The sequence below is a fragment of the Pleurodeles waltl genome, chromosome 4_1 (genome assembly GCF_031143425.1).
Source record: "Pleurodeles waltl isolate 20211129_DDA chromosome 4_1, aPleWal1.hap1.20221129, whole genome shotgun sequence".
NCBI lineage: Eukaryota > Metazoa > Chordata > Amphibia > Caudata > Salamandridae > Pleurodeles > Pleurodeles waltl.
The window spans coordinates 841,875,906-841,901,387 of record NC_090442.1 but is presented as its reverse complement, the minus strand read 5'-3'; the positions used below and the strand labels follow the sequence as shown (position 1 = coordinate 841,901,387).

The window sequence follows — 25,482 nt, the reverse complement described above, 5'->3', positions numbered from 1 at the left end:
AAAAGGCACTGTCTGGGCCCAGGAAGGACCAGGATGTCGCCAGTTTGGAGAGGAGACAGAGGGGGTCCTCAGCAAGGTAGAGAGCCCATGCACAAGAAGGTAGCACCCGCAGAAGTCCTTGAACACGGGTTCAAGAAGTCTGAACATGGCGGTCATCTCAACACTGCAAAAGAGGGTCCCACGACACCGGAGATCAACTCAGGGAGCTGAGCATCGCAGGACAGAGTGCTGGGGACCTAGGCTTGTCTGTGCATGCAGGATTTCATGGAAATATGCACAGAAACCCTTGTAGCTGCAGTTCACACGGTGCACAGGATTATTGCCTGGAGAGTGGAAGCAAGGACTTACCTCCTCCAAATTTGGACAGTTGGACCATTGGACAGTCTGGGTCACTTGGGTCCACCACCTGTGTTCCAGGGGCCACGCTCGTCAGGATGAGAGGGGTCCCAGAGTACCGGTGACGCTGAAGTTTGGTGCCTGCTGAAGCAGGGGGAAGATTGCATCGACCCACTGGAGATTTCTTCGTGGCTTCCAGTGCAGGATGAAGGCAGGCAGCCCCCAAAGCATGCACCACCAGCAAACAGTCGAGAAAGCTGGCAGGATTAGGCGCTACAATGTGGCTGGTAGTCTTCTTGCTACTTTGTTGCAGTTTTGCAGGCATCCTGGAGCAGTCAGTGGTCGATCCTTGGCAGAAGTCAAAGAATGAGGTGCAGAGGAACTCTGGTGAATTTTTGCAAGTCGTTATCTGAGGAAAGGCCCACTGGAGAGACCCTAAATAGCCCTCAGAGGAGGATTGTCCACCTAGTCAGGTAAGCACCTACCAGGAGGGTCTCTGATGTCACCTGCTGGCACTGGCCACTCAGAGGCCTCCAGAGTGCCCTCACACCTCTGGATCCAAGATGGCAGAGGTCTGGGACACACTGGAGGAGCTCTGGGCACCACCCCTGGGGTGGTGATGGACAGGGGAGTGTTCACTTTCCTTTCCTTCATCCAGTTTCGTGCCAGAGCAGGGACTGGGGGTTCCCTAAACTGGTGTAGACTGGCTTATGCAAGGAGGGCACCATCTGTTCCCTTCAAAGCATTTCCAGAGGCTGGGAGAGGCTACCCCTCCCCAGCCCTTAACACCTATTTCTCTCAGAGGAAAGTCTTTGTTCTGCCTTCCTAGGACTGGGCTGCCCAGACCCCAGGAGGGCAGAACCCTGTCTGTGGGGTGGCAGCAGCAGTAGCTGCAGAGAAAACCCTAGAGAGCTGGTTTGGCAGTACCCGGGGATCATAGTGGAGCCCCGGGGATGCATGGAATTGGCACCCCAATACCAGATTTGGCATGGGGGGGACAATTCCATGATCTTAGACATGTTACATGGCCGTATTCGGAGTTACCAGTGTGAAGCTACATATAGGTATTGACCTATATATAGTGCATGCGTGTAATGGTGTCCCCGCACTCACAAAGTCCGGGGAAATGGCCCTGAACTATGTGGGGGCACCTTTGCTAGTGCAAGGGTGCCCTCACACCAGGTAACTTTGCACCTAACCTTCAGCAAGTGAAGGTTAGACATATAGGTGACTTATAAGTTACTTTAGTGCAGTGAAAATGGCAGTGAAATAACGTGTGCGTTATTTCACTCAGGCTGCAGTGGTAGTCCTGTGTGAAAGTTTGTCTGAGCTCCCTATGGGTGGCAAAAGAAATGCTGCAGGCCATAGGGATCTCCTGGAACCTCAATACCCTGGGTAACTAGGTACCATATACTAGGGAATTATAAGGGTGTTCCAGTGTACCAATTGAAATTGGTGAAAGTGGTCACTAGCCTATACTGACAAATTTAAAGGCAGAGAGAGCATAAGCACTGAGGTTCTGGTTAGCAGAACCTCAGTGACACAGTTAGTCACTACACAGGTATACACATTCAGGCCACAAACTATGAGCACTGGGGTCCTGGCTAGCAGGATCTCAGTGAGACAGGCAAAAACAAACTGACATACATGTAAAAATGGGGGTAACATGCCAGGCAAGATGGTACTTTCCTACACCACCACCCCCCCCAAACGATGGACAATAAGGCTAACCTTGCCCAGTTGAGTCTTCATTGTCTAAGTGGAAATATCTGGAGAGTCCATCTGCATTGGAGTGGGTACTCCTAGGTCTATGTTCCACTATATAGACCATTCCCTGTAGGGGGAATGGACCACGTCAACAATTTAGGGTTTTCACCTTTCATTTGTTTAAGCCATAATAGAGGTTTGTGGTCTGTCTGAACAATAAAGTGAGTACCAAAGAGGTATGGTCTCAACTTTTTCAGGGCCCAGACCACAGCAAAGGCCTCCCTCTCTATGGCAGACCAACGCTTTTCTCTAGGGGTCAACCTCCTGCTGGTAAAAGCAACAGGTTGATCCTAGCCCTCAGTGTTAAGCTGTGATAGTACTGCCCCTACCCATAATTCAGAAGCATCAGTCTGAACTATGAATTTCCTGGAGTAACAAGGGCTTTTTAGGACAGGTGCAGAGCACATGGCCTGTTTGAGCTCATCAAAAGCCTTTTGCGGCTAGCTGTCCATAATACCTTTTTACGCATCTTTTTGGATGTGAGGTCATTAAGAGGGGAAGCTATAGTGCCATCATTCTTAATGAACCTCCTACAGTATCCTGTGAAGCCTAGGAAGGCTCTCACTTGGGTTTGAGTTGTAGGGGGAGCCCATTCCATAATGGTTTGGATCTTCCCCTGCAGTGGTGCAATCTGTTCCCCACCTACCAGGTGGCACAGATAAACCACTTTCCCCTGCCCTATCTGGCACTTTGAAGCCTTGATAGTGAGGCCTGCCTTTTGCAGGGCCTCCAAAACGTTCCACGGGAGGACCAGGTGATCATTCCAGGTGAAGCTAAAGACAGCTATATCATCTAGATATGCTGCACTAAAGGCTTCCAATCCTTGGAGGACTGGATTCACCAACCTCTGAAAAGTGGCAGGTGCATTTTTCAATCCAAAGGGCATAACAGTGAACTGATAGTGCCCTCCAATGGTTGAAATGCTGTTTTAGGTTTAGCATCTTCTGACAACTTAATCTGCCAATACCCTACAGTTAAGTCAAATATGCTTAGATACTTGGCAGAAGCCAGTGTATTTATTAGCTCATCTGCCCTGGGTATAGGGTGAGCATCCGTTTTGGTTACTTGATTGAGACCCCTATAGTCCACACAAAACCTAATTTCTTTTTTACCATCTTTACTGTGAGGTTGGGGACAAGCACCACTGAGCTAGCCCATGGGCATTCAGAAGGTTCAATCACTCCCAGATATAACATTTTCTGTACCTCTTTTTTAATGCAGTCTCTGACATGGTCAGGCTGCCTATAAATCTTACTTTTGACAGGTAAACTGTCTCCAGTATCAATTGTGTGCTCACACCAGGTAGTTGTACCTGGAATCAGTGAGAAGAGGTCAGATCATTTATCTAGGAGATTTATGCAGTTGTCCTTCTGCTCAGCAGTAAGGCAATCTGCTAACGCAACTCCCTCCACTAAGCCATCAGCTTCAGTGGTGGAGAAGAGGTCAGGGAGAGGGTCACTCTCTTCCTCCTGCCCCTCATCAGTGGCCATGAGCAGAGTTAAGTCAGCCCTGTCATAATAAGGTTTCAGGCAATTGACAAGAAGCACCCTAAGGGGGCTTCTGACAGTGCCCTGGTCCACCAAATAGGTGACCTCACCTTTTTTCTCTATAATGAGATGGGGTCCACTCCATTTGTCCTTGAGTGCTCTTCAGGCCACAGGCTCCAATACCCACACCTTCTGTCCTGGGTGGTACTGAGTCAGGACAGCCTTCTGGTCATGCCATTGCTTTTGTAGCTCTTGGCTGGCCTGAAGGTGTTTGCTGGCCTTTTTCATGTACTCAGCCATTCTAGATCTGAGGCCAAGTACATAATCCACAATGTCTTGCTTGGGAGCTTTTAAAGGTTGTTCCCAACCCTCCTTTACAAGAGCAAGGGGGCCTCTTACAGGGTGCCCAAGGAGGAGTTCAAAGGGGCTGAACCCCACTCCTTTCTGGGGTACCTCCCTATAAGCAAAAAAGAGGCATCGCAACAGGACATCCCATCTCCTCCTGAGTTCTTCAGAGAGTCCCATGTTCATGCCTTTGAGAGTTTTATCAAACCTCTCACCCAGTACATTGGTCTGTGGATGATAAGGAGCAGTGAACTTGTAAGTTACACCACACTCCTTCCACATAACTGTGAGGTATGCAGACATGAAGTTACTACCTCTGTCTGACACCACTTCTTTAGGGAAACCCACTCTGGAAAATATTCCCAGGAGGGCTTTTGCCACTGCAGGAGCTGTAGTGGCCCTTAAGGGTATAGCTTCAGGATACCTAGTGGCATGGTCCACTACCAGAAAGATAAATCAATTTCCTGAAGCTGTTGGAGGGTCAAGGGGCCAACAATGTCAACCCCTACCCTCTCAAAGGGCACACCAACCACTGGTAGTGGAATTAAGGGGGCCTTAGGTGTACCACCAGTCTTGCCACTGGCTTGGCAGGTCACACAGGAGCAGCAAAACTCCTTGGAGTCCTCTGACATATGAGGCCAGTGAAACAATGGAACAAGTCTATCCCAAGTCTTACTTTGGCCCAAATGCCCAGCCAAAGGAATATCAGGAGCCAAAGTCAGAAGAACCTCCCTATACTGCAAAGGGATGACCAATCTCCTGGCAGCTCCAGGTTTAGTGTCCCTTGACTCAGTATAGAGCAGGTTGTCTTCCCAATAGACTTTATGGCTATCAGTGATATCCCCATTCTGCTGTTTGACAGCGTGCTGTCTTAAACTCTCTAGTGGTGGACAGGTTTGCTGTGCCACACTCAGCTCTCCCACCTAGCAGGCCCCCATGCACCCAAAAGCTCAGCAGTGTCTGCTGCCAGCTCATCTGGTGTAGGTTCTGCACAGGGAGAGGATTCCTCTTCCTCAAAAGGGGAATCTTCTGGAGAGGGAGGGATAGTGGGCAAGGATGTACCTTTTATACCGCTAGCTTTTGGGAGCACTTGGTCCATTTTTCCAGGATCCAAGTTTCCCTGTCCTCCTTGCTTCTGGGCCTGAGCCCTTGTGAGAGAAAAGATATGCCCTGGAATGCCCAGCAATGCTGCATGAGCCTCCAACTCCACTTCAGCCCAAGCTGATGTCTCCAAATCATTGCCTAGTACAGTCTACAGGTAAATCAGTGGCTACCACAACTTTCTTTGGACCAGTAACCCCTCTCCCCCAGTTGAGATTCACAACAGCCATGGGGTACTGCTGATCAAGTAGGTGTTGTTCAGGGGCAACCAGTTTCTCAATCACCATAGTGACACTGGCTCCTGTATCCCTGTAGGTCTCAACCTCAACACCATTTATTAGGGGAAGTTGCTTGTACTTACCCATATTAAGGTGACAAGCAACCAAGGTGGCTAAATCAATACTACCATCAGAGACTAAAACAGCCTCTGTGGTCTTCCTAACAAGGCCAACCCCAACTACATTACCAATGGTGAGCCCAGCTACACCCTTTGATTGGCTATTTGTAGTGTTCTTCCCACCACCACTGCTATTACTAGGGGCACTCCAGTATGCAGTTGGGGTTGTGGTAGTGGGAGCCTTGGTTGTTCTTTAGACAAGTGGAATTACTTGCTCAATGGCCTTTACTTTTACATAAATAACACCATGGCTTATTTGGATTGTTTTAAGAGGATTTGGACCCACCTCCCCCAGAGGATTTTTGTGGGCCTGATGAAGACTCAGAATTATTTTTATCTTTGTCCCCACCCTTGTCAGAAGACTTACCATTCTTCTTCTTGCCATCCTTGTCACCAACTGCATGAGCTTTTCTGCTCATTCTTGTTCTGACCCATTTGTCTGCCTTCTTTCCCAATTCTTGGGGAGAGGTCAGATCTGAGTCTACCAAGTACTGCTGCAACAGGTCAGACACAGAATTATTCAAAATATGCTCTCTCAAAATAAGATTATACAGGTTTTCATAGTCAGTCACCTTACTGCCATGTAACCATCCCTCCAAGGCCTTCACTGAACAGTCTACAAAGTCTGTCCAGTATTGAGAGGACTCTTTTCTGGTATCTCTGAACTTTATCCTGTATTGTTCAGTGGTTAAGCAAAATCCATCTAAGAGTGCATCTTTCAAAACTTTGTAGTTGTTGGCATCACTTTCCCTGACAGTAAGGAGTCTGTCCCTACCTTTACCAGTGACAGATAGCCACAAGATAGCAGCCCACTGCCTTTGAGGGACCAACTGTACCATTCAGGCCCTCTCAAGTGCAGAAAACCACTAGTTTATGTCATCACCCTCCTTGTAAGGGGGGACAATCTTGTGCAGGTTTCTTGAATATGTTTCTCTAACAGGATGACTATCAAGATTGCTGCTGCCACCATGGGGAACTAACCCCAACTTCTGTATTTCCCTCTCTACATCTAGGGATTCCCTGTCTAAGGCCAACTGCTGATGTCTTAGCTTCAGTCTGGCCGTTTCCAACCTCAGCTTTCTGAGTTCCCTGTCTTGGGTGGTATCCTCAGGGTGGGAGGTTTGGGAATTCCCTGACACAGAGGTAATGTGAGAATTAGCAGAAGTGGACCTTTCCCTAACTACCTGAACCCTAGTGACCTGGCCTTTTGGAATGAAAGGTGCCCTACTGATGTGTGACCACCCTCCCACTACCAGCTTCACTAGGTGGCCTGATAACTGGTAGGTCTTTTGAATTACCCTCCCCAGACTCCTCAGGGGGCTCCCCTGATTCTACCTCGGTACCCCCTTCCTCCACCTCCTGATCCTGGGTTTGACCAGTCTGGTCCTGGTCACTTTCAAGGAGAAGGCTAAGAAGGAGATCTTTGGTAGGGTTCTTACCAATCCCTAAACTTCTTTCTATACAGAGACCCCTCAAACTTTTAAAGTTTAAATTGTCATAAGTTGTCTGCACAACTTTAGGAGTGGCCTCTACTACAGACATAGTGGAAAGAAAGAGTTTCGGGAAGAGAGAAAAAGTTTAGAAAACTTTTAAAGAAAAGAGAAACACTTTTTCAAACTTTTCTGACACTTTTTTAGAAAGTTTTTATAGAGAAGGTCAGACTGTTAAGGTTAACTGTGTATATCTCTAAGTATTTAGAATATGGTTCTCTTATGAAAAGCACCAATGACAAAGTAGTAAAGCAGTTACAAGTACTTATCCCATCGCTGCACCACCAATGTAGGAGGCTGTCCTGGCTTATAGTGGGTACCAATGGTACTTACACCTTGTGCCAGGTCCAGTTATCCCTTATTAGTAGATTAGTAGTGTTCTAGCAGCTTAGGCTGATAGAGGTAGCTATAGCAGAGCAGCTTAGGCTGAACTAGGAGACATTCAAAGCTCCTACTATACCACTTATATCATATAGGTACTATATCATAAGAAAGAATACTCAGAGTTACTAAAAATAAAGGTACTTTATTTTAGTGACAATGTGCCCAAAATATTTCAGAGGATATACTCCCTTAGGAGGTAAGTAAAATACACAAAATATACACACAAACCAAAATCAGGTAAGTAAAACAGTCAGAAAGTAGTGCAAACACTGTAGAATCCAATAGGATGCAATAGGCCTAGGGGCAGCACAAACCATATACTAAGAAAGTGGAATGCGAACCACGAATGGACCCCTAGGCTATTGTAGTGTGTAGAGAATTGCTGGGAGTGTAAGAAAATACTAAGGGTGTCCAAGATACAACACCCCAAGACCCTGGAACATAGGAGTAAAGTACTACTATTTCCCCAGAAACCCACTAAAGTTGTGATAGACGATTTTGCAACGACCACAACAGACTGCAAAGCACTGAAGATGGGTTCTTAGACCTGAGGACCTGCAAAGGAGGGGGACCAAGTCCAAGAGTTGTGTAAGTGTGCGGGGAGGCAGGAGCCCACTAAACCCCGGATGAAGATGCAAAATGGCTGCCTCTGGATGGAAGAAGCTGAAGATTCTGCAACAACAAAATGTGCTAGGAACTTCTCCTTCATGCAGAAGATGTAGCATGGAGTGATGGAGGATGCAGAGTTGTTTCCTTGGCAAAATATTACTGACAAGCCCTGCTAGCTACAAGAGTCATGGTTAAAGAAAAAGGGTGCTGCCTGGGCCCAGGAAAGACCAGGATATTGTCACGTGGGAGAGGAGACAGAAGGGGCCCTCAGCAATGTAGAGAGCCCATGCACAAGAAGGTAGCACCCGCAGACGTCCTTGAACATGGGTTCAAGATGTCTGAACATGGAAGTCATCTCAACACTGCAAAAGAGGGTCCCACAGCACCGGAGATCAACTCAGGGAGCTGAGCATCACAGGAAAGAGTGCTGGGGACATAGGCTTGGCTGTGCATGCAGGATTTCATGGAAATGTGCACAGAAGCCCTCGTAGCTGCAGTTCACGCAGTGCACAGGATTACTGTCTGGAGAGGGGAGGCAAGGACTTACCTCCTCCAAATTTGGACAGTTGGACCACTGGACAGTCTGGGTCACTTGGGTCTACCACCTGTGTTCCAGGGGCCATGCTCGTCAGGATGAGAGGGGTCCCAGAGTACCAGTGACGCTGAAGTTTGGTGCCTGCTGAAGGAGGGGGAAGATTGCGTCGACCCACTGGAGATTTCTTCGTGGCTTCCAGTGCAGGATAAAGGCAGGCAGCCCCCAAAGCATGCACCACCAGCAAACAGTCGAGAAAGCCGGCAGGATTAGGCGCTACAATGTTGCTGGTAGTCTTCTTGCTACTTTGTTGCAGTTTTGCAGGTGTCCTAGAGCAGTAAGCGGTCGATCCTTGGCAGAAGTCAAAGAGAGACGTGCAGAGGAACTCTGGTGAATTCTTGCAAGTCGTTATCTGAGAAAAAGGCCACTGGAGAGACCCTAAATAGCCCTCAGAGTAGGATTGGCCACTTAGTCGGGTAAGCACCTATCAGGAGGGGTCTCTGATGTCACCTGCTGGCACTGGCCACTCAGAGGCCTCCAGAGTGCCCTCACACCTCTGGATCCAAGATGGCAGAGGTCTGGGGCACACTGGAGGAGTCCTGGGCGCCACCCCTGGGGTGGTGATGGACAGGGGAGTGGTCACTCCCCTTTCCTTTGTTCAGTTTCGCGCCAGAGCCGGGACTGGGGTTCCCTAAACCAGTGTAGACTGGCTTATGTAAGGAGGGCACCATCTGTGCCATTCCAAGCATTTCCAGAGGCTGGGAGAGGCTACCCCTCCCCTGCCTTTCACACCTATTTCCAAAGGAAATTCTTTGTTCTGCCTTCCTGGGACTGGGCTGCCCAGACCCTAGGAGGGCAGAACCCTGTGTGTGGGGTGGCAGCAGCAGTAGCTGCAGAGAAAACACCAGAGAGTTGGTTTGGCAGTACCAGGGGTCCATAGTGGAGCCCCGGGGATGCATGGAATTGGCACCCCAATACAAGATTTGGCATGGGGGGACAATTCCATGATCTTAGACATGTTACATGGCCATATTCGGAGTTACCATTGTGAAGCTACATATAGGTATTGACCTATATGTAGTGCACGCGTGTATTGATGTCCCCGCACTCACAAAGTCCGGGGAAATGACCCTGAACTATGTGGGGGCACCTTTGCTAGTGCAAGGGTGCTCTCAAACATAGTAATTTTGCACCTAACCTTCAGCAAGTGAAGGTTTGACATATAGGTGACTTATAAGTTTCTTAAGTGCAGTGAAAATGGCTGTGAAATAACTTATGCGTTATTTCACTCAGGCTGCAGTGGCAGTCCTGTGTAAAGGTTTGTCTGAACTCCCTATGGGTGGCAAAATAAATGGTGCAGCCCATAGGGATCTCCTGGAACCCCAATACCCTGGGTACCTAGGTACCATATACTAGGGAATTATTAAGGTGTTCCAGTGTGCCAATTGAAATTGGTGAAAGTGGTCACTAGCCTATAGTGACAAATTTAAAGGCAGAGAGAATGTAAACACTGAGGTTCTGGTTAGCAGAACCTCAGTGACACAGTTACTCACTACACAGGTATACACATTCAGGCCACAAACTATGAGCACTGGGGTCCTGGCTAGCAGGATCTCAGTGAGACAGGCAAAAACAAACTGACATACATGTAAAAATAGAACTAACATGCTAGGCAAGATAGTACTTTCCAACACTGTCCATATATTCAGTCACTCATTCATCCATCAATACTCACCCATTCAAGATGGGTATATGAATGAGTGATGCATTCACACTCTGACCCATGGGCTCCAATGCATGCTTTAGAATTGCTATCATGGGTTCACTTCCTTCATCTTCAAAGGAGGCCACAGTGGTCCCAATTTTTAAAAAAGGCGATAGAGCTGGCCCGGCGTGTTATAGGTTAATCTCCCAAATAGACTCCACAGTTAAGATCTTGAGGAGTGTTCTTTTAGCATGCCTTGAAGGGTGGGCTACCTCAAATAACATAGTCTTGGAGGCCCAATACGGATTCAGACAGGGAATGGGCACATTTGAGCAGTGCCTTATAATATTGCTTGTTGTTGGAAAATACACCAAGTCCATGAAGGCTCCAAGGCACCAAGGCTCTTTACATCTAGCGGTCATGGACTTGTTTTGTGCTTTTGACACTATCGGCCATACCAAATTGTGGAACATGTTGGGCAAAATGGGGGTGGAGCAACCCATGGTCACTCCCCTCCAGAGACTGCATTGGAACACCACGGTCAAGATACACTATGGACCTGAGGAAGAGTGTACACCTTCTGTAGTTTCAACTGAGGGTGTCCACCAGGGAAGTATTCTGGCCCTCTTTTTGTTCCTTATTTACATAAATGGTCTAGAAGAGCATATATTGTGACTTTCCGACAGCGGGTACCTGCTTTATTTCTACACTTCTGTATGCAGATGATGTTATCTTTTTAGCAAGAACAGTAAATAGTCTGCAAAAAGCTCTTGATGCCTTTGTTGATTTCATGTCTTCCCTGGATTTGAAGATCAATCACCAGAAGTCCTTTATAATAGTCTTTGGGCCAAAAAGGACTAGGGCACAAATTTACAAGCGGCCTGCACCACTGGTGCGTCACTTTTTGTGACGCAATGGCGGCACAGGCTGCTGACTCATATCTACAAGGCTACGCAAAGCCACTTTGCGTGGCTTTTCATGGTCTTGTAGATATGGAGTAAGGCAAGGCAGTGCAAGTCGCTGCGAAGCCTTACTTTGCGTTAGGGAGGCATTTCCATGGATGCTGCATGGGTGTTCATGGATTTTGATGCATTCCCAGATTTACAAGGTTTTGAAAACCTGGGAATGCGTCAAAAGCCTACGCCACCCCAGGGGTAGCGTGAGAGTGACGCAATGGGGAGAAATATCTTTATTTCTCCCAGCTGTTTCCTCTTTCTGTGTGTGCTACATTCTGCAGCACACATGGAAGGAGGAAATTGCCTCCATTGTCCCATCCTGCACAAAAACAATCATTTATACAATACAGGCACCCTTGCACTATGGAAGTGGAAATGCAGAAATGCGTTGCAGCCTATAGATACAGCGCATTTCTGTCTTTTCCTGGTCATGCAGGGCCGCACAGCTAGGCACTTGCTGCCCCACCCTGTGCCACGGCAGCTGTATATATATCCCTAAGTCTAAGACTTTTTATATCCAAGGACACATGGTAGACAAGGTGCCCAATTTCTGCTACCTGGGCCTCCTTTTTAACTCACATGTAAACTTGGATCAATTGTTGGTTCTAAGGGCCCGACAAACAAACAAAGCCGTAGAAGCAATTTTTCAATTTGCAGCTGAATTGAGCCATGGACCTGTGAAAGAAATTATAGCTCTTTTTAACACCAAGGCCCTCATTACAACCGCTGTTTTGGCTGAAGCACCGCCAACAGGCTGGCGGTGTTTCAGAGGGGATTACGACCGCGGCGGGCGCACCGTCGGGGCCGGCGGTTTCCCGCCAAATTTGCCCCGGCGGTGATAATCCACCAGGGGATTACGAGTCCCCGACAGCCAGCCTGGAAAAGGCTGGCGGTATGGGGAGTCACGGCGCCACTGGGGGCCCCTGCACTGCCCATGCCACTGCCTTGGGCAGTGCAGGGGCCCCCTGACAGGGCCCGATGCAGCTTTTCACTTTCTGCAATGCAGACAGTGAAAAGCGTGACGGGTGCAACTGCACCCGTCGCACGACCACAACACCAAATGGAGCCGGCTCCTATGTTGCGGCCGAGATCCCCGCTGGGCCGGTGGGCGGAAACCAGGTGTAGCCGCCCGCCAAGGTTATAATGAGGGCCTAAGTGCTTGCTGTTGCTACTTACGGAGCTGGAGCTTAGAGGACTGTGTGGGTTTGGCCTCTCTGCTCCTGTGAATGAAAATTTGGCTAACGCCAGAATTAGAATTCTTAAAACATATCCATCAGGATTGTCTGGCCCAGGATAATGCTGAAAGCATTCTCTGGCTGGTTACATACAACTTACCTGTTGGGAGCTGGGGTTTTCTCAGTTTTTGGAGGAACCAGCTCAAATGCTGCGTTCAGCCAGAGCTTTAATCAAGACAGCTTATTATGAACAGGTCCAGCTTAAACGTGAGCGCCAATTCTGCCAGTCCACCTCTTTGGTAAATTTGGAAGTAGTGGTATTTAACCAGGAGATTAAATTGTATCTTTCTTTTATAAATAATATACAATATAGATTTGATTTAACCAGGATTCGACTGAGTACTGTATATTTTTATTGGCATTTCCAATTCAAGGAGGGTGGTTTGAGAACCTTCTTCCGTGTCCATGTGATAACACTACTAGGCAAGGCACTTTGCACTTTTTACTTTTTTGCACACTTTATAAATCCTCAAGAGTGAAGTTCCTGGTGCCCCTATTGTGTTTGCACAATTTTAATTCATATCAAGAAGCTTTTAGATTTTTAATACATTTTGAAACCCCTGAAATCTGTCATGCCGTCGTCATAAGCTTTATGAAAGAAGCACTTTATATCAGGAAATGATGTCGCTAAGTATTCTACTTATGATGATCGGGCTTGGGTTTGTTTCCCTTTTAACATGATGAAGTATACTGCTGTATTGATTGACTGGTTGATTTAATGTATTGTATTGCAAACTGTATTATGTTTTATTCTTTTGTGGCTTCTTAAGCCGAATAAAGAATTATGACAGACAGACTAAATGATGCATTCAGTCACCCAGGCATCCAATCACTTATCTATCCAGTCATCTACCCTTTGAATCACGAACTAATTCATTCAGTCAACAATCCATACAAGAACAAAAACAAAATTGCCCATCAATTAAGAACCTCTTTCATTAAAGTAAACGCCAGAGTTATTGGTTTTACGAATGCTAATTTTTTTCTCATCCTGGTTGTGCTCCTTTGTCCCTCTTTTTCCCTCATGCATCTTCAATTCTACTCATTCTCTTGTCCTCCATTGAGAGAGTTCTGCTTTGGTGAGTGGTCTGCTACATGCTACGTTGCTATACTCTCCTTTAACCTGATGAGTTTTGGAAACACTCACTAGCTTACACATTTTTTCCATCATGGAGTAGCATCATGGCTTCGAGATGGAGTCCCCTCTCTCCACAGTACTTCTTAGAAGTACATGAAAGAGTAACTGTTTCCATTTGACCTTCACACATACAGAGAAGAGAATTCAAAATTCAAGGACCGTGATTAAAGACATTTGATTGAACACAGCCATCTTGTTTCCTTCAAACCTTTACTGCAGTTATTTTAAAGAGAGTTTTTAATGTAAACACTGGAGTTATTTGAGTTTTGATGATTAGTCAAGAGTCTGTTTTAAGTGATTTCACCAGGTGTATTGATCTCTCAAACATTCTTTTAGGGACATTGCTTTTGGGGCAACTGAAGTTACTAGATTTTTTTCTTTTTTTTGCATTAATTCTTATAATCAATATTGTTTTCATCTGATGTTCAACTTTTATTTTTGTATTTCAATTTGTTTAAAATTTATTTTCTTCACTTGTTATGTATACTCCTTCTCCCTCAACCCCTTTTATTTAGTTATATTTGTATATTTTTTGTTTTACTTCTTTAAAGTTAATCTGACTTTTTACAGGAGTTACTTCCTATAACCTCTTCCTTTAACCTTGCCTTTTTTATTACTGTACTCTTATCAATCCCTTATTTTCTACCCTTCCCTCAACTTATCTGTAGCCTAAAACCATTATGCCTATCTATCATCCATTTGCTTCTACACCCTCTGACTCCTACGGAAGATTTTCAGATGGATACCAACCGACTGCTGAAAAACTGTGACACGGCCTAATCACGAGCAGACATGACTACGGCAACACCCTCTATGCTGGATCCTCCAAGAAGAACCCGAGCAAGCTGCAAAAATTCATAATGCCACCGTCAGACTCGTCTTGAACATCCCCTGCCGAGAACACATCACAGGACACCCAAAGGACCTCCACTGGTTCACTATCGAGAAGAGGATCGACTTCAAACTCCTCGTACATGCCTACAGAGCCCTCCACATCATCGGACCCAGCTACCCCAACCACCACATCACCTGTAACTCCCCTTCCAGACCTCTCTGATCGTCCTAGCAGTCGCTCACCAACCTACCCCACATAAAGAAGTCCTCGGCTGGAGGAAGATCTTTCACCTACCTGGCAGCAAAAGGTTGAAACACATTACCTCCTCACCTCAGACATTCGCCATCGCTACCTCAATTCAGGAAGGACCTCAAGACCTGGTCTATGACTGAATGCTGAGGAAATACCCCTCTGCGCCTTGAGACCATATGGGTGAGTAGCGTGCTCTAAAAATATTTGATTGATTGATCTTCCACTTCCTGTAGTTTTTGTTTCCAACATTATTATCTCTCAAATGTTATTTCCTGATTTTTTTGTTTCTCTATTTGAATTGCCTGATTTGATAACATAACATCATAAAAGTGTTCCACACAATGGCTCCCAAGTAACAATTGAATTTAAGAAAGCTTTTTAAATTAATGTTAAATGGGAGCATTGGGATGAGGTAGTAGAAGAGAAAAATACATTAACTTACCATAAATATAAAAGACGGATGGCCATCCAATGTACTGTACCAGTATTCCTGCCAATGGCATGGCGATCACTGCTCCAGCATATGATCCTAGAAATTGATTAGATGACAGGAATTGTTATCCATTTCAGATGCCACCCAAATTACTGTTCTGATCATCTCTGTGCTGTTCAAACTAATTATTTGTTGCATGTGATGAAACCTTTATTTGGGCAAAGAAAGTAATTGCTAAGGTTCATTCATGCACATATGACCCAGAAAATAGAGGAGACAGAAAACAAATATGGTGTACCACATATATTTCCTGAACTACTCTAGGGATTCTTTGTGAATCTCTAAAAAGTTAGCAATCTGATCAAAACATTGAAGGAATCCCCTATGTGAGCACATCTCTGAAGTATTGTGAATCAGGTCATTATGGATCCATGGGCTGATCAAGAGGAGGTTGTTTGAGTGAGTGAACAGTATTTGATATACAGATAAGCATGCACAGGATTGAGAGGAGATCAGAATGAACCTCGAAATCTTAGACTGCTAGGCTAAACAAACCAGCCAACTTAGAAAACGAATCTGATTTAATTATGTGTCTCTGATTGTATAAAACTAGGGTGCAGCTATTGGAAGACCCACACTTTTTGGCCAAACTATTTCCACAGCTGCATGAGGCATTGCAGGTATTCCGTGAGCATGTCCTCCCTGAACAGACTTGATGATAAAGAGTTTGTAGGATGCTAGACATCCAGCAAAAAGCAGATGATACCCTATCCACCCTATTTAGAGTGCATTGATTTCTATAACTCTAAATAGGACAGACAGGATAGTCACCACTTTTTGGTGAATGCCCCACCTCCTTCACCCCTAAATCATGCCCAAACTGTTTTGTGAGGAATGTTCATCAGCTCTGTGGCAGAGCTTACATGCTGGTTTGTGTTAAACAAATGTTAAATGTGGCATGATGGGGGGCACTTTTTCAGCAGTGGGAGAACAAAGCACATATCTTAGATAGAAATCATCTCAAGAAATAATAACGAGCTCCTAACACTCAAATATCTGATGTATGCATTATTCTGCATTTCCATATCCCCCTAAACTAGTTATCACTGGTGTATGGCGCCATACTATGTCTATAAGACATGAAGTATGAAAGGATATTGGTCAAGTGTGCATTACACTTTCAGGTCAGCATCTTCTGTGTTACTTAGGTCTTAAGTTCCACAGATTGCTGGGGTAAGCAGATATGGTGCTAAAATTGTTTGGAAGGCACTCCGTGATCTTTACCACCTACATATCCTATGTAGGCAGGCCTGGGTCACCTAGTTTCTAGGAAGTTCTTGTACCTATCCTGCACTCCCTCAAACCATGCTTCATTCTTCACTCATTCTTCACTCATTCATTCTTCGTATGTTCTGCTTCATCTACCAAATTTATATGAATGTGTCCTCTTTTAACTCCTCTATCTCCATGCGTTCTTCTTCAGCACCTGCCTACCAGCCTTGCTGTGTTCTAACCCCCCCCCCACAGTGCGTTCTGTTAGAACTCTCTCTGCCACCTCATGTTTCTGTGTACTGCTTCAGCACCTGTTAGCAAGCTTCACTTCACTCCCTCTACCCTCTTTCTCCTGCTTCACCTTCTCGGCCTCCTGTATATACTCTCCTCTCCATCACACAGCTTTCTCTATCACTCTTGTTATGCCTTGCCCCCTTTGCAAGTCCCCCCTTGCAGTCTCCTTCTCCAATCAGCACCATTGCCTTATTCCTGTCCTTGAGTTCTGTTTCTTAAGAAAACTCTTTCTATATGTTCTCATCTTCAGCCCTTCTGATTCAATTTCTTATGTTTCACAACTGTGTCCCTCTCTATTCTCCATTCCTCCTACCTCCTCGGTCCCTCTGTTCTGGGTTGTCCTTGTCAGTTACCAAATATCCATTTATTGCCGACCCTCTCCCCTCCTCTATGCTGTATTCTCTCTGCTCTCTCTACCTTTTGATTCTATCACTCTTGCACCTAGCTTACTATGCTCTTTAAAGTAATCTCACTTTGACGCGGCGACATGCTTCAGTACTGTTTAAATGAGTCACTGACTCCCAGAAGTGACAGCAAGAGTGCAATCTGCTTTCTCTGCAGCGCCCAGCAGACATTGTCTAGTTATGGCAATTCCCCTCACCCACATAAAGCAGAAAATTGACAGAGGCTCAGGAAGGTGCTTATTGGATTGGAATGCAGTGCCCTGTATGCTTGCTTGAGAGGACAGGGAATTAATTTGCAAACTTAGTGCCCAGATTTAAGTTTGGGCAGATGGCTGGCTGTTCCGCCGGGGACGGAGTAAATTACTACGTCCCTAAGGCACAGATGCCGCCCACCTCATTCATAAATGACTGCCTACTAGGCAGTCATTTATATAAGCACTGCCACGGCAGTTCCTGGCAATACATTTCACTCTGTGCTACCAGGCTGTGTCTGCAGTACACAGCCTTTTAACACACAGTATTTAATTTTACTTTACCAAATTTTCGCTAAGTAAAGAAAAACAGCAATGCTCTCCTCGCCATGGGAGGCTTTTCCCATGGCGAGGAGTGCATTATAACTGTTTTACTGTAAAAAAAATTACTACATGTCCGTCCATCTAAATTGAGTGGGCCGACTCCCCCAGGGCTGTCGGACAAGTTTGGCCGTGGCAGAGACAGAGCAGTCTTCACCGTGGCCAAACTTAAGGTCCGTTTGCAATTATATTTGGCTAGCGGAACACTATATCAGAAGGGAGGGTACACCGTCACCATTGCAACAGAGTACCCTTTCTGCCAATTCATAAATCAGGCCCTTAATCTCCATGAGTAGGTAGGACAATGTACCTGGAAATACTGTAACACATACCTACTCACAGAAAAGGTGCAAGAATCCAGCCCAAGGAGCACTCCTTGTTTTGACACAGAGTTGTGGTTATATCTCAACAGCAGCGAAGGAATGTTCAATTCAGCCCCCTCTTGCATATGTTTCAACATGTTTACCATTGTTTAGATAACCCCAACATGCTTTCTAAATCCATAAATACAATACGCAAATCAGAATACTTACCACAAAAGGATGTTGTTACTAGCCGGCTTCTTTCCAAAGGAGGGGCCCATTTACTCCACATACCATGGCATGCTGGATAGGTAACACCCTGGAAATGTTGTTATATGCATAGTTAGGTGTCACATAGTGCTTGCAAACAATTTCCAAGCATTTCCTTGTACACTCTTAAGATTTTATTCAACCACAGTAGTAGCATAGCACATAAGAAAGCATTACATATGCATTACCAGTTAAATATTTTCCTGCAATCATATACCTACTATTCTTGGAGGTAGATACAAGCGTCAACGTGTTCAGTTTTCCTCTGATTACCAGGATATAGGTAATATCTTAAGGTCTGATTCACAAGTTTTTTGCACATGCCAGTGAAACCTATATATGCCGGTGGGAGTTTCCTGATCCGAAGTCAGTGAATAAGGCTCAATGGACATATGTGCCCAAATTGGATTTACAACAATAGAGAGTACAGCAGGAAGAATAATTACCCACTGTACAGGGCCGGACTGGGAACTAACAAACAGCACTCGCAAAAACTATAGACTTCACGCCCCATGTGCAGACTGCTAAGGCGCGCTATAACTAGAGCAACTCTTTCAAGTTGCCGGCAGGATCGCGTAACGTGCACAACTACTACTAGAGTGCGAAACCGGCCTCCAAGTGTCAAACCTGGCTCCTGAGGCTCCAGCCTCCCAGGGGATTGCCCGCTTGCCTGGTTGGCCAGTCCGGCCATGCCACTGTTGTATTTACAGAGAGTGACCAGGGGTTGTCTCTGCAGAAGAAGCTCATAACCACAAACCCAAACATTTAGCATGGCTGCCAAAAAAAAGAAAGCCCCTCCCCACTATTTCATGGGGATGGAGAGGAAAGGATTTCACCAATGGATGAAATGTTTTCAGCATTGAAAAAATGTTTTTGTACATCATTGTAACTGGCACTTCATCTCCGGTGACTCACAGCACACCTGCAGCTAAAACACCATCAGAAAGGAGGCAGAGAAGTCTAACAAAGAAAAAGAAAGCAACACACCTTCCTGTCTCCAAATAAAAACCTAGCACTGGTATCATACAACTCTACTACAGAATCTCTGCCCTACCCTAAAGAATGAATTACTATCTTGGCAATGTCAGAATCCTGAAACTGAACGATAATTTAACAAGGTGAGCTACAAAATGCACTTACCTTTAGGTCTGTCTTTAATACATGGATGCTTTCTTACCTTTCGAGCCAGCACTGGTGTTGCTGAGAAAAATTAAAGAGCTGTCCTTGTGAGAAGTCAATGGAGGTATGTCAGACGATTTTGTCCCTGACCTTCAATGAGCTGTAGACTGGGGCCCGGTAAATTTAACTCAGGCTGGTCATGTGAAGGGCTGGATGAAAAGATTGATCCTTCAACTCTTTCTTAAAGGCTCCGAGGAAAGGGTAGCCCATTTTTGAAGCCACATTTCCTGTCACGTTTGTAACATGGGGTAAAGAGAGGATACCCTCTAGAAATTAGAGCCTAACAACAAAAGGAGGAAAAAAAGCAAAGGCAAAGATACACGTAGGGCAGTTCTTGCAAGACTGAAGACTGGCAGGCCTGGAGCAGAGCACCTAGTGAGGGACTGGAATAAGACCAGGACCAAATCAGAGCTGAAGCTGAAACTAGGAGAAGTGGAACTAGGGTTGCCACCTGGCTGGTTGTATACCAACATGGCCAGAGGTTTAATGTTGTTGCTGGAACAAAAATAAGGGAAATCACCTAAAGCCTGTATTTGTATCCCTTATCAACACATACTGTAAATAGTAAATGTAGGAAGGAATCACTTTAAAATGTGGTCTACAGCTGCCTTAATGGCTCCTGACTGATAAATAAAGTGAACAACGATAGAAAGCCCTTGTTAAAAATGAATACAGATGATTTCACTTAAGCATCATGTCCAGGCCTTGTAGAGTGCTAAAACATGTACAGAGCTTTCTCTGGAAAAGGTAGCAACCCTAGCTAAGTAGAGCTGACGTTGGAGTTGGCAAGACTGAAGCAAGAAGGAGCTGAGTTGAAGCAGGAACCAGAAGAATCCAGAAGCAGGCGCAAGCCAAAGGAGTTGTACCTCACTGGTACTCTGATCAGAGGCTCTTAATATACTGTTAGGAAAGGAACTACCTACAGGAAGGGGGTGGGCTTTGTAAGGACCATTCTGGATTGGTTTTGACATTTGGTGGCCATGTTGAAAAGGTGTTTGTGTTTTGTGGCCATCTTAAAATTAAGTTTCACTAAAGAAGAGCTTGACCAGAGCTTTCTGCTTAAAACTGTATTCTGCTCGTTCAGAACCATAACATCCCGCTTTTGTGAAGCTGATCTGGCATTAGCTAAACAAAGCTGACCTGTATGCAGCTCTCAGTTGGATCCATTTTGGGTGTCGGAAAGCCATGTTTCCAATGTTTATTTTTAGATAATAGCCATTTTAGATATGAATAAGGGCTTTTCTTAGCATTGTCAAAGTATTACCAAATATTTCAGAATTAGAATCAGATAATCTTTATTCAAAATGTCAAAGACATTCATAAAAGATACGTACATACAAATCATAAAACAATAGCACCAATAAAATACACAGTTTAAAAAGCAATATTTTCATCATTAGAAATGCATAATTGAAAATCCTGAATTTTAAGATAGGACACATCTGCCTTGAGAAAGCTGCTCACTCTGAGACATACGTCTGTGCTAGGCAAAAATGGTAAAAATCTGAGAGCAGCTCTGCAACGCCTAAAATCATGAAATTTAAAAAGAGGCAATAAAAAACGTTCCATTAAAGGGTTATACAAAGTGCAAAAAATAATAAAGCTAATACGGATTGAGAGGATAAATTGTCACAAACACATTTCTTACCTAAGCTACCATAGTTGCCCCACGTGAAACACATAAGTAGACTTCAGAGAGGAATAATTCCGCACAAGTGGCTTACTCAGTGTAAAACGTTATCTTTCCAAACATTGTCCGCCCTGCATATGGATGCAGGATTAGCAAACAAACCAATTTTATCCATAGCAGAAAAATTGAGTTTTACATAAGCGAACCATGGAATTTCCAGGCCCCACACACAGAGCATACAATCCAAAATAATATTATGAGTGAAAGAGGCATTGTAATTATTCCAAACTGAAAGCCAGAAAAGAAAGAGCCCCAATTTGTTATGATCTTCAAGGTATCGTAAAGCCATCTCTTCATGACAGATAAAGTGAAACATTGAATGAGGAAGGGAGAGGAATTGCCTACAAAAACGATTTCCTTCGGCTTGAATCAAGCTACAATCACTGTAGCACCAAATACCACACCCAAAACTGGCAACCGGCACACAGTGCTTAGAATAAACATCCAGGAGCGGCAAAATAGGCTTACCTCCCACAGATTTACAGATATTAAAAATGGAGTAGATGGCTTGCTTAAATTTACAATTTCTAAGTCGGGTGTTCTCCATCCATGAACTATTAGAGTTTAAGAGGAGACCAAGGAAGGGAAATAAAAAAACACTCTGCATGCAATTCTCATTTAGCCTCAGTGTGCGCATTGCGTAACATTTAGGGCCACACGCCATGATCTGCGATTTGGTGTAGTTAGTTAGCAGATTGAGATCAGATATGAAATCTGTAAAGGTATGTACCAAACTCCTTAAGGCTTTTGGAGCTTGAGCTATGAATACGGCATTGTGAGCATATAGCAATAGGGCTATGGGAAGAGAGTTAATAGGCGGTACATCGGGAGCAGGGCTGGCTTTAGCGCTTGTGGAGCGCTGTGCGACAGTCTTTTTTGGTGCCCTACCCCACCCCTCCCCATTACCACCTCCTATGATTTCCTAACTACCACCCAGAAAATGTGCCCCTCATCTCTCCATAGACCCTCTTTCACATGCATTCATTTGCTTTAAAGCGCTTGGAAAGGCTGGCTTTATTAACCCACTCAGCTATCCACATAAAACATATTTCTGATCTTTGCAACAGGTATATTAACCCTCTATGCTACTTTATGGTGAGTCAAAACTGCCACTAGACACAACTCCCATTACTCTCTCTAACTGGCAGGAACATTAATCACAAGAGATATTTTGACATTTTAATAACTTCCTGAAGGCTGGACGCACAATCGACTTTTCTGCAGGTGGTTTTAAATTGCAAGTTTGTAACTTATTGCTAAACACAGCACATCCCCTGAGGTCAGCGCCCTCCAGTCCACAACTGGTGCTGCTGCACTGCTCGTACCGTCCTAAAGCTGACCCTGGTCAGGAGTAACAGTGAGTGTGGAGTTTGTTAATGTATACTATAAATTAAAATGGGGCTCATATGCATCCTAGCCTGACACCACATTTTAAACTAACTGGGTCAGAAAATTCACTATTAGGACCAAATCTAACTTTAGCTTTTAAGTCACAATGCAAACAAGCCAGGAAATCCACAATTGTAGCATCCACACCCACCTCTAACAGACCCATCCAAAGTTTCCTACCGTTTACCTTATCAAATGCAGAGGATACGTTCATAAAGGTGGTATTTTCTTGGCTACTGTGTACTTTGCTATCCGTAAATTCAGATTTAAGTACTGTTCCATGGTTCCTAAGTTTTGCTGAAAGCCATATTGGCAGGGGGACAGGATACCCTTTTCATCACACTATTCTCTCAATCTATTGAACAGCACTCTCCCCAGAACTTTGACTGTAGAGTAGATGAGAGATATTGGTCTGTAACACTTCAGGTCAGCCCGGATTCCTTTTTTAAAAACAGGGACTATAATGGAGGAGGACCAAACTGGTGGGAGGGCATTTAGATCTAGATTGTTAAAAACATTAGCCAATAAAGGGGCCCACATGTCTATTTTAAATCCAACCACACTTTTAACAACAGACACTGAAAGGGACTATGGACTTACCAAAGTGAAAAGAGTTGCTGCCATTGTGCCATTGTGCAGAGAATTTATTAAGTAAATACCACTTTTATGACCATAAGCCATTGCTAGGAATTCTCTAGTTGGTCCTTGTTCAGAAACTGCCTAAAAACACAGTAGCCAATTTCCGAGGATAGAATTACCTCAGTGCAGACTACTACGTTGAAAAAAATAGTAATGCCACTTTGAAATGTTCTCAGCAGGACTTGATACTTTAATGTCAAAATCGATCCTCCCTTCGGGCAAGGCAAAGGTAACTTTCATAAAAGTTACTTTTCAGTAATATTAAAAAAAAATCTTACTTCACCACTGAGTTGGATTTTGACTAACTATTAAAAATAGGTATTTAATTATTTTTCTAGCTAGTCCCATTTCCGAGATTAGGTTTTTCTTAATAATGGATCCCATGGTCTTCCTATGGAACAGCTACAGTGAAAAGCGCTTCTAGGGCTTTTTCACTATAAGGACATTTTTAACATTACACTTTTATATGTCCTTCTTTTAAATACCTTGTCTTATAGGCAATAAGACCTTATTAGGGGTTACATACATATTTAAAGAAGGGTTTAGGCGTGTCAAATGAGTTATTTTGACAGGCAAATTTGCAGTTCAAATCTGCATAACTAGTCACGGTAGTGCATAGCACAATGGTGGTTGCAGTCCACTTCTGTAATTTAAATTACAGGCCCTGGGTACATCTTAGTACCATATACTAGGAACCTATGGATAACTTACATATGCCATTCCTGTGTATAATAATTTTACGAGTTTGAAAGGAGGAGCACAAGCACTTTAACACTGGCTAGCAGAGATGAGGTGCACAGAGTTCTGTACCCAGCAAAAACAGGGATCAGAAAAAAAGCAAAACATTCCAGAGTTGCCCTGTAGAAAGGACACATTTCCAATAATCTCCATGAAAACGATTGTGCCGTTGATCCCTAAAAAGGAGGGACTCCTATTATCTTCGCTTGAAAGAACCCACCCCAGTCACAAGACAGACTCAATAAAGCCGGCAATTCATTGCTGCAAAAGGATATTGAAAGCACCAAGCCTGCAATAATAACCAATGCCACACATTTCAAATGGGACCTTATGACACAAAAGCAAAGGGATCTTTTAAAAAAACGGCATTTTAGCATTGCCAAGGCAGCTGCGGTCTGCAACTCATTCACTGACAGTCACAGCTGCCTAGCAACAGTGACCTTTTCTCTTTTTTTATCCAACACTACACATCAAAAGGGAATCATGACATCCTAAACAGGGCCAATCGATTGCACCTATTTAAGGCTCTGACAAAATTGAGCGGCATAAAATCATCTCATGACATTGAAAAAGTAGGTTTTACCACCCTCTCAATACCTGGTCATTCTGAAACAACCTATGCTACAGTCAATAGGCCAAAGATCTGATTTATGTGCACAAAAATGAAGAAGACAAATAGGGTATCAGTGTAGAAACACCTGCTGCGTGACTTTATCCCACCCCATTACTGATGTATAAGTCTCCTGAAATTCCAAACACTGGCCAATGTTCATCCTCTATCCTAAAATCTGCACTCTGAGCCTCATTCAGTACCTTTGACATTTCATTAGCTATAAATGTAATCTGGAACAAATATTTGAGAGATCATCCATCTTGTCAGATACAACTAATGCAAGTCCACTGGCACATGTAAGCTTTTCCCCTAACCATCCTAGCCTTATTCAACCATGTTCACACTCATCAGCCACAAAATGAAGCCAGGCAACCTTTTGCTTTGGATCATGAAACTTTGCAGGCCTGCAAAGCCCATAAATTGAGATATGGTGTATGACTCCTGAACTAATCAATGGTTTTGTGGTAATTCATACCTCAGCACAGGAACAAGGAAAGTCTGGTCACCCAGTGTAGGAATTAGCAACCCATGCAACCACTGCGCTTGATATCTCTGCCACTGAAATTGCATTAAACCTACCCTTTATTCAGGAAACATTCATCCAGACTAAACAACTTAAACTCCACTCAGTTCAAATCAAAATTATAAACATCTGCATCAAGCCCACAGCAAAAATCAAGAAACAATCATCATAACAACCATGGGCATACTGAGTAAGTTGAGGACTTTATAAGGGGCAGCTGAACTATTAATTACTGAAGATTTCAATATGAACATGCTACAAGGTGACTCCCCTGATGAGTACATGGAAACTTAAAAAAACTCAGCAGAATCCCAGACTATGGGCCTGATTTAGATGTCAGCGGAGTGGAATAATCCATCACCAACGTGACAGATATCCCATCTGCCATATTACAATCCTATTCTATCCTATGGGGATCGTAATTTGGCGGTAAGGATATCCGTCACGTTTATGACGGAGTACTCCCTCCCCGACACTTAAATCTGGTCCTATGTCTCCATGAGACAAAAGATCACTACAGTAAGTGCAAATCTACTGAGTTTCTTGTCGTCTCTCACAGTATTGAGCCTGAATGAGAGATTCCACTCATAAAAAC

At 44.5% G+C, this 25,482-nt stretch overlaps 1 protein-coding gene across 1 annotated transcript in view; it reads right to left on the bottom strand.

Moving 5' to 3' along the window:
* Nucleotides 1-25,482, bottom strand: part of SLC17A8 (solute carrier family 17 member 8) — a 315,037-nt gene that overhangs the window by 169,314 nt on the left and 120,241 nt on the right. The window contains exons 5-6 of the mRNA XM_069229602.1: nucleotides 18,078-18,165; nucleotides 15,012-15,098 (exon numbers count right to left, since the gene is read on the bottom strand). Coding sequence (XP_069085703.1) covers nucleotides 15,012-15,098; nucleotides 18,078-18,165 — 175 coding nt within the window. The remainder of the gene's footprint in view (nucleotides 1-15,011; nucleotides 15,099-18,077; nucleotides 18,166-25,482) is intronic.